Here is a 13,723-nt window from a genome sequence, read left to right on the forward strand (position 1 = left end):
ACAGAATGGTGTTTGCAGTGAGCAGTCGAGTTGTTCAAAGTTAAGTGAATCTCGTGTCTGTGCTGTGGAGAATTAGCACTGGACATCATCCAAACTACTACCAAAATGTTTGGCTGATTTCGGCTCCATCAGCCACACTGGCAGGGAACCGACCATGATGATTTGTGTTGTAAAAAAGAAGCTGACCTGAAAAATACAGTTGCTAAATGGAAGAAAATTGTCTTTTACAAACTGGTTATAGTGCATGGCTGATCAAATTGTAAAGGTAAGTCTTGAATGACCAAAGTTTTCATCAGTTTATTCATAACATACCGCCTCTTTTCAACACATTCTGCATTATGATTGTGCTTTAGCATACATGAAAACAAGAACTCTCAAGGCCTCCTTACAGTCATGAATAATACACTCACACAAAGACTTACCTTGACTGCATTGTAGTAGACAAATAACCAGCAGAACTGCCAACAGATTCTTCGCCATGTTGCATTTCAGATTCAACACTAACCGAACTGAACAGGTTTTGCTGCCTGCAGTTTGTTCTACCAAACAAGAAAACTATTGCAAACACATGCTGAGATGACTTCCTTAAAAACACAAACCAATCACTGCTTGTACCTCACTGACAACTTTACTGCTCTCACCTTTAAAACCCTGGAGAAAGCTGTAACTCAGAGTTTAACATGAGTCACTGCTGCCACCTAGTGGAGGAAGATCATAGCAACAATATGAAAACAAGTTGGACATGTATGGCTGGTGTTTTTTAATTAAATACCAAGTTTGCAACAATTATCTTGTTGTTAAAGCTGAAAAAAGCCCTATTAAAACAACATTATGTACGTTTTTTACCTTAACATAGCTTACATGTAAAAATACAAATTGTTTTAAACCTGGGATTTGTATTTACAACAGTGGTGTTGCGCTGTGGGGGGTGCCAAATCGCACAAAATGCCACTTTTTGCATAACGTTGCTGTAAAATACAGCAATTTCACAGCGATTATTTTGTGTTTTTAAAGATATGTAATGCTCTATAAATCTTATGTCTCATCACACGTCAGTAAATGAAGCAAATTTAATATAGTGTATTGCAATCGAGTACCTAAAAGAACAAAATCACAAAAATGAGGGGTCATTTGTGCTTCCATTAATGCTCAGTAAGTTTAGAGGAAATAGTTGTCTTTATCTTGAATAAAAATAGGCAAAATAGTGAGGAAAAACATGTCTTCTAGTTGCTCGTTTAAACTAAATAACAGTATTATTGATAAAAACAAAAAAAGCTTCAAATCTTGACATGCGAGACACGTTTCTGCTCAATAAATGATTTAAACAGTGAATGGATTATTAAAAATGTGTCAAACTGCAAGCAGACTGAGCTCAGCGCCGCATTCAAAGTTTTAAAGTGTACATTAATAACACATTCCCACTGATCCCAGACAGCCACACAAGACTCAAAACTCTTTCTACAGAAGAGAATATTTTAATAAACACACTTGTCAAATGAAAAGGTATGCTTCTGAGAGGCAACAACCTGCTTGTTGACCGGAGGCAGCAATGCTCATGTGAACGCTCTTCAGGAAACAACAAAGACAGTTAAGTGGAATGAGAAATAACAGCAGGTAAAAAACAGGAAAGTAAACAAGATAACTGAGAAGGGAAAAAAAGACTGAACAGCAGAAATACAATAGTTTGTGCAACAGCAAATACAGTTTAAGTATATACATAAGCATATATTCTTTCACTGAACATTCAACAACAGCTTCAACTATGCATGGACTATGAGGACTGTCTCTTTATGTCTAAATAAAGATTCATCTTTATTCACTTGTAGTGTTATTCAGCTTCGGTTTATTCAATCAACAAATCTGTTCCGCTAAGTGCCGAGCAGCCAAAAGATTTCTTTAAGAAGCCTTCACGGAGCTTTCAAGTGCTACAGATATCTTCAATAAACTAATGCAATACTTCACATGTTAAGCAGATTCATGTGGAAGTTAGAAACCTGCACTATAACTGGATAACATTCAGTGGCCTGTGTTCAGCTATTGAGAAATAGATGCACACGTGTTGAGATGTTGAGAACAATATCAAAGCTGAACAGTAAGACCTGACCTCAAACTACTGAAGACATTACTTCGATAAGTGTTATATTTATAAGACTAGTCCATCTTGAAATGGCCGGTGGACTCTTAGGAGAAAAGTGCTGCCTTTAAAATCAATACAAACTGAATGAGTGTGTTTTACTGAAATGCAAACTTTCTAAAGCGTTTCTGGTACTGTACTACTGCTTAAACCCACTTTGTTTTCAAAAAACAATAACTACAGGATGTAAAACAGAAATGATCCAGAAATCAAAGTGCAACCAAGTTTACATTTTGACCTTAAAATGGCAGACGTGTGAACGCGACAAGGAATCTCAGCGCTCATTAACAATATTGTATTTTTTTGTTATTAACAATCTGGATGATTAAGGCGGAGTCTAAGGGGGTTGAACTAAAATGAAGCGTGAAAAAAGGCCAGATGTTAGAAAAAGCGAGGCTTGTGACCAAAAGGTTGCTGGTTCAAATTCCAGTAATGTTTGAGGAAAGATGTGTGTGAAGAAAACAAATAAATAAACACTCTTCCATTCCCTCACCAGAGGACACAGCGTAAGGCCAGCCAAAGCAGATCTGGAGTAAGGCCCATCTTCCACATCCTTTCTTTTTTTTTTTTTTTTATTACTCCGCTTCCCTCTTTGGGGGATCACCATAAAATTCTTCTTTATAAAAGAAACATACATTTTTACAAGTATTTACAAAGGAAAGGAAGGGGAAACCAAGGCATTTAGTGTTTGGGTTCTACGATTATCCACAGAGGTTTCACATCCCTCAGTCCCACATTCAAAACATTTTAGGAGTCCACTTGGAGTGTTTTTTTCGCCATGGTGTCTAATATCTCAGCCCACTTCTGTTTCAGGGTGTGTTGTGTCCTGGGCCAGCCCAAGTCCCTGAGTTATTAGTGCTTTCTCTCTTAGCCAGCGCTAAGGATCTCAACCAGAGTCTGAATCACTGGTGTCTGAGGACGAGGAAGAGGATGAGGATGAGGATGAGTCAGAGCTGGAGCTGCTGCCACTGAGGCGTGCCGGCTGGGTGTGAGTCTCTACAGCGCTGGGCTTCTCCACTGTGGAGAGAACAAAAAGTTTTAGGGAGACAGGCGAAAAGAAAGAACTGTTAATGTACTCTGGGAAAAACAAGGAATGGCTAACTTAAAAAATTAAAAAAGGTGCATGTGGTGCACATGAGCTCACCCTTAGGTTTCGTAGGTTTCTTGACAGAATTGAGTTGCCCGCTGACATCTTGCAGCCTCCTCTCCAGCTCCCTCCTCTTTTCCAGAGTCAGCTCCTCTTTAGACTTGCCAACGCTGCCTTTCTTTCCTGCTGTACACGAGAAGATGACAAAATATGTTACAGACCTGGAGTCCACATGGTAATGCAGTGATGTGTTTGGTGCAAGACCATATTCAGACCAAATCAGGCGTTGAAGCGAATAATGCAGGGTTGAGGGGCGGTGTGGGAGGACACTACTGGCAGAGTATCATTGTGTGGTCTGTGATCTCTGCCTTTATCCAGCTGCAACAAGTTTGCAGATTATTTCCCCCCCTGCTGGTGCAGTCCCCTGGCAGCACAATTAGGGCTGCAACTAACAATTATTTCTCATTGACAATTAATCTGTTATTTCATGATTACTTGATTAGCTGTTTGTTCTATAAAATGTCAGAAATGATGAAAATTGTTGATGATGAGTGTTTCCCTAAGCCCAAGATGACATCATCAGATGTTTCATTTTGTCCACAACTCATAGATATTCACTCATACTGGAGGAATTTGGCAGACCTCTGAAAGTTTGTGCATATCATGTCAACAAGCACTTATAAGGAAACATAAGAACTTCCATTATTAGGAACAGTCGCCAGTTATGTGATTGGCCACTGCAGCTTAACATCAGGTTTATGTTTCTACAGAAGTTGATTCTTTTTTTTCAGCCTGCACCGCTGCCGCCTAAAAGCATCTTCTTTGGACTGAAGGAGGGCTAAGTGAGCTGCAGTTAGTATTGTTGGGAGTGGAGTGGTCTTGGAACATCAGGGCTTTCTCCCAGGAATTACTTGAGGTAGCATGGTCCAAATTCAATCCAACATAAGTAATGGGATGGGACCATGTGATACCCCGATGACCAAATACTCACTCTCCACATTAGTTCCATTTAGCTGAACCGAAAAGAGCTGTACCTTCATTCTGCAGCCTGGCTCCCTGAGTCGCAGACTTGACTGTCTACCAAGTTTTTCCAAAAAACATGGCTAATAAAATTTACCATTGGCTCTTTATATGTGTAGCTAGTACAGTTATTAAAGTGGCTTCAAGACATGAATCAAATTTGCATGACATGTCATCGATCAAATGCAATGTGTTGCCAAACTGTATATTCTAATGTAGCAAATCCATCATCATTTTCCTACACCACTGTATTGACCTGAAGGACTTTATCCACAAGTGTTTACTCAGAAGGAAAACTAGCCCTTCAGTCGTTGAGACACACAGAGGGGAGAGAGATGAATAAAGAAGTGGGTATAGTACCAAAGTCATGTGCCTTAAACTGGCTAAGAAAATTATATCACATGACAATTTGGTTTAATATTACGATTATATTGTGACTTGTTAAGTAAACGCAGTCAGATGTTATTAAACCAAAATATGCTGGTATTTGCTTGGTGGACGTTTCATTCACCTAGATCAGCGTAAGGCTTCCGGGGCTTCTTCCTCAGACAGGTCATGACGTAGCGCTCCAGCTCTTTCAGTGTCGATGGCTTGAGAGTCTCGAAGTCAATCTCGATCTCCTCCGGGTTAGTGTCCCTCAGCGAAGGCTCCCTGGACTGAATGATGTGCACCACACGACCCAGCTTCTCTCCTGGTAGCTTGTTGATGTCAAGGCTCAGCTGGCGCTTCTCATCGTACGACATTGGCACGATCTCCTCCTCTTCCTCCGAGTCGTAGTGCGGCAGCATGGAGGGGGCCACCGGTGGGTAGAACGGCTTCTTTGCAGCCCTGCAGAATCAAGCGGAAGCGATACAGTCGGGACAAAAGCCCATCATTATCAATTTGCTAAATATAGGTAAATAAAGATACAAGACTAAGTTTATTTTACTGTATATTGAGACGCTTTAAACTGTAAAAAATAGTTATTCACTACTAACTTGCTGGTCTTGTTACTCTTCTTCCCCTGGCTTTTTTTAGGCTGGGAGGCGCCTGCTCTGGCAGACTTGGTTTTCAGTATCTTGCCGGGCATTTTCCATTCCTCAGAGCCAGCTCTGCTTCTAACAACCCGAGGTCGCTTCTCCACCTTCTTCTTTTTCTTCTTTTCCTTTTTGTCCTTTTTCTCTTTCTTCTTCTTGGGCTTGACGATGGGGCCTTGGGAGAGGGCAGCCAGCTGCTCATGCATGGCTCGGAGCTGTTTAGGAGGGTAAGTTTGAGAAATTCATCATTGTGAAAACAGTTTTTGTTCCCACATGAAATATGCCATAATAATAAAAAAAGACCCCTGGATAAATAAATAGTACTGGTCTTACTTGTGTGCACACCTGGTCCTGCAACTCGGCCAAGCGATGTGCTCGCTCTTCCTCGCTGTCCGAGTTGGGGCTGCTTTCGCTCTCTTCACTCTCACTGCTGGGCTCACTCTCGGAGGTGGAGGAGGATGAGGACGAGGAGGAGGAAGAAGAGGAGGACGAGGATGTCGGATGGCCACTCATCGACATTGCTGTGTGATCCATGTGTGGTTCATCCGGCATCTTGGCAAAACGAAACTCAAACACATCCTGGAGTACCAAAAAGAAGCCAAAATCAAACAGTGAGAACGAGGGAAGGGACTTTCGTTTCAGTCTAATTATTTAAAAAGTAGAATTAGACGTTCAGGCTCACCTGCAGCTTCCGTGCCATGCCCACAACATCGTGGTCGGGTGGGTTGTACTTGTAGCAGTTGGAGAACATGAGTCTGACGTCACTAGCAAACTGTTGGGCGTCCCTGTATTCACGACAGTCCATCTTCCTCTGATGAAGAGTTAGGGAGAAACAAAATTAGTGCTTCAATCAGATGCTTAAGAATTTTCTTCCAATTTTATCAGTGTTTTTATACGTCTTGATAAGCAATGATTTCCAATTACAGTATGATAAAGAGTGTTATGAAAAGTACCCAAAAGTCATACTGAAGTAAAAGTAACTCGCACCAGAGGCCCTTTGCTGTCTTTCTCTCTCCCCCTTCCCTTTTCCTGTTTATCTTGAGCTGTACTGTCAAATAATCGTGACAATAAGCCCAAAAATGATCTTTTAGAAAACATGCTACTTTGGCTCTGATGCAGCATGTAAAAGTAATCTGCAAATAACTAGTAACTAAAGTAATTCAATGAATTTAGTGTGTAAAAAGTACAATACTTTCTTTCAAAATGAGTTGAGTGAAAGTACAGAGTATTAGAAATCAAGTACAAGTACGTCAAAATCATACTTAAGTACAGTGCTTGAGAAACTGTACTTAGTTACTATCACTAATAATAGAGATTTTTAGCCCACGCTTGTGTCCTTGTCCTTTATCAGTATGTTATATTTTATAAAGCACATTCTAACATTGAGAGATCTGATACAACATAATTTTACTATGTAATCAGTATTACTCGTTTCATGCGTTAAAAACATCTGACAAGTCACCTTGATGGTGCTGAGGTCCATGGGACACTTAATGATGTCATGATAGTCATGGAGTCCCAGTGCAGCTGCGTCCACAGGTGTGTAGAAAGGCCAGGCGTAAGCAGCGTGTTTCTTTGACAACATTTCCTTCAGCAGCCCGCTGCAGTACCTCAGCTGAGGGCTCAGTTTGCCCTTCCTCGAGGGCTGTGGCTGAACCGAATCAGGTAAGTCCTTCTTGGGGGGTTTAATGGGGCGTCCGCTGCCCACTCTGCGCCCAGCGTTCGCCATCATCGGCTGGAGCAGGACGGGACCTCCAGGGCTCCTGACCAGCCCCATCCCAGGTGGAGTCTCCAAGCTCATGCTGCCCATGGAGGAGATGGAGTGCATGGAGGTATCATGGACTTGGCCCCCGTGGCCCCCATGGCCACCGTGGCCTCCATGTCCCCCGTGGCCCCCATGGCCGCCGTGGCCCCCATGGCTTCCATGGCCCCCGTGGCCTCCTTTCCCCAAGCCCACCATGTGCGTTGGTCCTGACATTCCCACAGATAGGCCCATGGTGGAGGGTGTGGTGGTGTCTGCCTTACGTTTTACACCTTTTTTCTAGAATTAAAGAGGCTTTGGCTTTATTCCAATCCCTCTAATGCTTCTAAAGATCATTTTCTGAACGTACACAATATTTTGCAACTCTCTTTAAATTAAGCATTCATATATATCACTTCTGCCTTTTACAATACGTACATCTTAATATTTTGCAGACAATATTATTATGTTTTTTGTATGTACCTTGGTTGTGGGCTGTGTAGGTGGCAGGCCCATGATATTGGCCGGAGGCAGGCTTTTGGTCAGCACAGTCTGGGGGGAGTTGGCCAGCATGGACTCCCCAGTATCTGAGGAAGATGGGGAGTAGGCTGACTGGGACACCGCTGGCACCTGCTGAGCCCTCGATGCTGAGAGATACAGTATATTCAGCTTTAGTAACAGAACTCAGATATAGAATGAAAGGTGATAAAAGTCTGAATAGTCTGGAAGAAGCCTATTATCACTGGAGCAGAGTAGCTTTTCAGCAAGACTTTTATCATGTATGCTAATTTTACATGATACAATTCTGCAACAGGAAGACCTTCTAATACCAGATGCAGGCATGAGACTGGAAACATGTCCAAATTGTGTAGTTGTAGTTAACAAAAAGGTTTCTGTTAATTCTATTAGTGAACTAAAAAAAAAAACAACTGTTCAACAACTTTGTCAAAAACTCACAAGATTTCCGACCTCTTCCCCTGCTGTTTTTGCTTCGAGGAGCTGGAGGAGGCAGCTCAACTTCATCCTGGGGCATCTGGGCCACCTTTTGGAGGAAGATCTTCTCTAAAGACTGAGCCATCAGCACAATGTCGTCCGTCGGCTAGCCAAGAAAACAAATTAGAAACACATTAGTACACTGCAAAGAAGCGATAATAAAATGATATATATACATATATAAAATGAACAACAAAAGTAAAAACAGTGATAAATGGATGAAACTGATGGTGAAAATAATCTTTTGGGAATCTCTACAAATTAGAAACCCTAAGCCAAGACACTTTATGTAGAAAACCTGTCAAAGTCTAATGGAAGATGTGGTTGTTGCAGGATAAAAAACAATCATGTAATCTGTGACATGATCATTGTAAGCATCTCTGATGTCTCTCCAGAGCAGCTGTCGGATTTGTAATATAGTAACATGGTAATGGATCAACACTAAATTTCCCAGATGCAACACGATGTTTCTCAACTGTTAGATGCGATAGCCATTTGTTCCCTTGTCAACCTGATATTTTCATTTTCTCTTTTGCCTCATTTTCTCGTTCTGCTGTAGCACATGTACAGTATGTGCAGGTCAGCACATGTCCATTTTACACAAGAAAGAACAGGATCCCCAACAAGCTTCTGTTTACAAAGTGTTAGATGAACCTTTTCTCATGGGAAATGAAGAAAAGGTTCAAAATTGCACCATCTCACAATGTTGAGAAAATTCCTTGGTCTGCACTGGAATCATCTATACAAACTAATAGTTTTGTGAGGTCAGTTAAAACAAAAAACTGTGTACAAGGTCCACCTAATATTAAATGTAATCAGCAGAGTGAGGCTGTCTTATTGAAGTAGTGTAAAAGAGGAATAACAAAGGACAAAGACACGATGGATTGAGATGTTTATTACCTTTTAACCTACCTTGTTGTAGATGTAGCAGTTTGTGAACATCGTGTTGAAGTCCTGTATGCACTCACTTGCGCTGCGGTAGAAGTTGTTCTCAAGACGTTTTTTGATGGTCCCCATGTCCATGGGTTGTTTGATAATTTTGTGGTAATCCTGAAAAAGACAGCATGATAGAGAGCATGAAACCACAATTTGTAGAGCATGTTGAACAGTGCAAATTAAGTTTAACAAAAAGGAGCATCCAGTAAAGGGTTTTTACTTTTTGACATCTGAGCCTAGCCACCACCATGAGTTGCAGAATTACTCAACGAAATTAAAATAAAAATAGGAAGTGAAAATCTCCCAGTTGAAGCTCACCGGTAGGTTGAGCCTATAGGCATCCACAGGCTCGTAGAAAGGCCAGGCAAAGCTATGCCTCCACAGAGACTTCATCAGGGTCCTCTGGAGAAACTGTAGCTGGTTGGTCATGCGGCCTGGTCGGTTGGGATCCTTCACTGGGGGCTGTGGCGGGGCAGGAGGCCCCTGGGGCATCATGTGCGGCAGGGATGGGCTCTCAAAGTCCTCGTATAGCAAGGAGGGCTTGCGAATGCGTTTGCCCGAGCTGCTGTGTTGGTCCATCCCGCCACTGGACAACCCGACCAGAGAGCTGGAGGAGAAAGAGGATGGGAAAAAGATAAAAAAGGAAATATTTTTTATCAGATGAGAAAAAAGAACTACAGGGACAGAACTGCTGCCTCAGACCAAATGTGGTGAGACTCAAAGTATCAATTAAAAGATATCAACTATGATTAAATAAAATGAGAAAATGGAGAATGGTGAACTGGTTTTTGTGTGAGAATACAAAGACACACAAGGTCACAGAGAGAGCTTCTAGTGAAGGAAATTGCACTTCTAAGTTGAATGTGTAGCTCTATGACCTTTGCCACCCTTATTGATGCAGCCATCGACTCATCCATCTGCTCTCAATTCCCACTAATGCATGCACTCATGAAAAAAACTGCCAATGTCAAAAAGTGCAGCCTATACATGCTTCATTCATGTGACATATGACCAGTGAAGCTATGGCTCTGCCCTGCCAGTCAGCTTACTGTCATGTAGGGAACTAGGACTCAATATGCTGCTACTTTTAGCGCAGTCATGGGAACCGCCATTGCATTGGTCCTCACCAGTTAAAAAAACAAACATTCGCTTATAGAAAGGCGGGGAGAGAAGACCCCAAAATCTATGTGATATATTGTTGCATTTAGCGCCTCATAAATATTTGAAATAGCTTTTTTTAACAGTAGGAAAATACTAGCACTGTATCCATGCCTGAAATTGGAAGTTGAATCCAATGACTTAGACATGATATTTAAAATAAACCACTAACTGCTCACTATTCTCAACAAGTGGGTTTGGTTCTATACAGTTGCTTTACAGTCACTCTTCTGTTGTAATCAGCTCGTATGAATTGTTTTTGTACATCAAAACGATGCACAAGGCCGCTGCTCAACCTGAACAAATAATAACGTTGAACAGGAAAAGGGCCGAAAACCAATTTGTGCTTTCAAATTCAATATTTAATCGAAAAGAAAATGTCATAAAAACATTAATAAACAAACCTATGACACGAAAGATAAATAATTAAAAACAGGGCCTAAAAAGCATGGACATATTCACTTCAAATCTCAACACTGCTCTTTTCTGTATGGTATCCGTGACCTCTGGTTTTTCTATCCATTGAAGAAGGAATGAATGTCAAGAATACTCCCGCCAATGCCCTTGACGAAGGCACCGTGGTCTGAAATCTGGAGTTGGTTCATGCTGGGCACTACAGCTGCTAGTAAAGTTTCTATTGAGTCAATGTAAAGGACACATTATCGAATAGGAATAAACAATTTTAAGAGAAGGATTTGCAGATCCCAGAAAACTCTACGATTCACTGGCATCTTCGGTCTCAACTGTGGCTCATCACAAATACACACACCACACGTCCTACAGTGTATATGTATATAGACCTGAGAAGTTTCTCTCTCCATGTAGTCAGATGAGGCCGACCATTCAACCCCATCATCCCTGTTTCACACCCTCTAAGCAGAGCACATGAACCAGATTTAGAAGAAGTTAAATCTCACCACAGACTTCTGGACACACTGCTGCCCCACTGACACACTAACTGTGGCAAAGCCTGTGAGCTGATTTTCTACATCAGTTAGAATCATTACAGCAACACAAAGAAGAGCTGAACCACGTTAGTGTTGGGAAAAACACAAGCGATTGTGCAATGAAAACATTACAGTGCAAACTTCCAGTCAAACATATTAGAGCACTTGCATTTTCACTTTTTGAGGTAATTATCTTATAAATGAATTGAAATTAAAAGTTAAATATAACATAAGAAGTTTTGAGATCTCTTATTGGAAATGCCCTCAATATCTTGATCACTGTAACGATGCACCTGTAGCACAGAGCACACTATATTTATTAATCTTTGTTTTTATCATGGGCCTTACTGGATGAAATCTTCTAGTGCATGCATGTCCAATAAACAACTAATTCAGAATCTTAAACACAAGTGTAGATAAAACATAAGTTTCCTCAGTTTGCTTCCACACAGACCATAGACCTACCTCACTAATGTGACTAAATCACAAATGTATCTACATGTTCAAGGACATCACTTTGGCCTGAAAAGGGGTTCGGAAATAAAGGTTCAGATGGAAAAACATTTTTTAAAGGATCTTCATTATATGCGGGCAATGTAATGGTGGGGATCGTAAGAGGTCAGAGTGGATATTTATGGTATATTCACTATGGATATCTATGGTATATCTATCTACTCATATGGTATGGATTTTTATGCATGTAGAAAAAAATGCATAACGGCACATTATACACATTTCTTCGCATTTTTTAGTTCACGCTTTTAGTAAAGCTAGTTTTAGTACATTAACTAAATTAATTTTAAAAATTGAGGGGACAAAAACAGCCTTTTCAACCAATGGTGTGTCGAACAGACATGTCCACAGCGTGCCCATATAAAAGAGCACTGTCAAAAAACACATCTGACAATGTTAAAATTATAGATATTTCGCACTGGAAACGTTTATAGTCATTAAAATACTTGAGAAAAGAGTCTTCTACAGATTTATGAATGTATTATGTCCAATAAAATATGCAACCTTTGTCAAAAGTAGAGTCTATTATGTCATAACACATCAGAATAACCCTAATACTTAGGGGTTAATCCTACACTTCCCTTCCCCTATGATCTAACGTTACTGTTTAATTACTTTCTAGAAAGAAATGTATGACAATTAAGGATGTGGTGTTTCATCCTGCATTCAATCAAATTCTGCTTCTACTGAAAGGCATTACGACTGTAACAATCAGCCTGCAAACCATCTGTATCAATTAATAAAAACAATGGAGGGATAGTGAGAGTTTGGCTTTACAATCCAACAGCTGGTGATCGCGTGGTTTGGATGCCCCGCCCTCACTGTTTGTAAACACTGCCGCACAATGACAGGAACGAATGACGGACAGCAATTTTGCTGTCGACAAATTAAAAACCACCAACTCTTTCCCTAACCAAGAAAAGATATAACAGTTAACCTGTCAGTCGGTCCCTGTCAGTCATTTTGCCTCAGCATACCTTACAGACGTTTGTCCAGCGGCACAGGAGCTGCGAGGCGGAAGCTAACAGAGAGCTAGCTAGCGTCACTGGACTGCAACAATGCATGACAAATGTAATGGTTCATTTGAGGCTGCTGCATGTTTTATAAGCAACCGCTGCGCGTTAGAAGCGTATTGGACACGGTACGTTATTACCAGTTATCTCACATGATAGTCGCACAAACTGCGAGATTAGCGCTAGCAGGGTGCCTGGGCGATGAATGACCCGACTGACAGAAAGCCGGCGGGGAGCTGCCGGTGGGGCTGCAGCTGTCCGCCTCCTTTGTGCCAGCTCACGAGTGAAACCAAAAAGCTAAAAAGAAAGGGGCGAGTCTGCAAGTGTGCCTACAATGTAGTAACGTTATAAGCAAGTCATGATGGGATAGTGCTGCTGTACGAGCTAGCTTAACCAGTACTGTGTCTTCAGGCAACCGTTCGCTGACAAGCTAGCGTTGTTATGGGGAGGCTAACTGCAACAGAGCGCAGCTAACGTTCACTAAATAATGACAGTTGACGTTAGTTTGCACTGCAAGGACGATTAAATCTCCTCTGTATAATGAGGCATCGATGGATGTTACCGCGGACTTTACCTGTCGTGAGGCGGGTTGACGGCCGCTTCCATCGGGCTGAAGGCGGAGTGTTATTACAAATCCAATTTTTCCACCGCTGTTGACGCTGCACTTGCACCGAAACGCCACTGAGCAACTCCGCAATGAAATGGCGCCTAAACGCTTCCGCTTGACCCTATATAAACCCACCACGTGGCAGTGTCGCGTATTTCCTGTCGCGTTCGGGGCGATTCTGCGCTCCGATTGGCCGTGAGCACGCGTCCGTCAAACCGAGGGGTACGCCCACCACTTCCATGGTCGGTACATCTTGTTCTCCTGCATGTTTGAACACAATGGCAGCAGCTCCGCACTGCGTTCAAATGCATCACTTTCTACATCTTTCCCTTCTAACCATCCACAGCTCAGGTTTCTATTTATACAGACGAGTGTCCTTGAGTGTGCAGGGAACTATTGTTATGCTTGTTATGTGATTTTTTGATATCTGCAGTGCGTTTCTAATGCAGGACTTCTCTGCCTCATGAAACCCCTTCGTATTCATGTAGGTGGTAAGTGTTGGTATTTTTATGGACATGGAAAATACTGACAGTTTATTTTGGCCTGGGATATATGTGT

General features: G+C 41.7%; 1 protein-coding gene across 6 annotated transcripts; it reads right to left on the reverse strand.

Annotated features, from left to right (window-relative positions):
• Positions 1–1,452: 1,452 nt before the first annotated feature.
• Positions 1,453–13,268, reverse strand: brd2b (bromodomain containing 2b). 6 transcript variants are annotated; one of them, XM_084357364.1, is made up of 12 exons: positions 13,133–13,268; positions 9,246–9,534; positions 8,904–9,041; positions 7,968–8,097; positions 7,482–7,645; positions 6,720–7,298; positions 5,940–6,068; positions 5,591–5,836; positions 5,219–5,472; positions 4,753–5,069; positions 3,279–3,407; positions 1,453–3,151 (listed from the first exon to the last, which is right to left on the reverse strand). In XM_084357364.1, the coding sequence occupies exons 1-12, from the start codon at positions 13,162–13,164 to the stop codon at positions 3,021–3,023; spliced, it is 2,538 nt and encodes an 845-aa protein (XP_084213490.1). In that variant the 5' UTR covers positions 13,165–13,268; the 3' UTR covers positions 1,453–3,020. The 6 variants fall into 6 exon arrangements, with proteins under 6 accessions (XP_084213490.1, XP_084213494.1, XP_084213493.1 ...); XM_084357368.1 differs by having other exon boundaries at positions 3,279–3,404; positions 5,603–5,836; positions 7,956–8,097; XM_084357367.1 differs by having other exon boundaries at positions 3,279–3,404; positions 7,956–8,097.
• Between the last annotated feature and the right edge of the window lie 455 nt (positions 13,269–13,723).

The sequence above is a fragment of the Pagrus pagrus genome, assembly GCF_965226575.1.
Source record: "Pagrus pagrus genome assembly, chromosome: 7".
NCBI lineage: Eukaryota > Metazoa > Chordata > Actinopteri > Spariformes > Sparidae > Pagrus > Pagrus pagrus.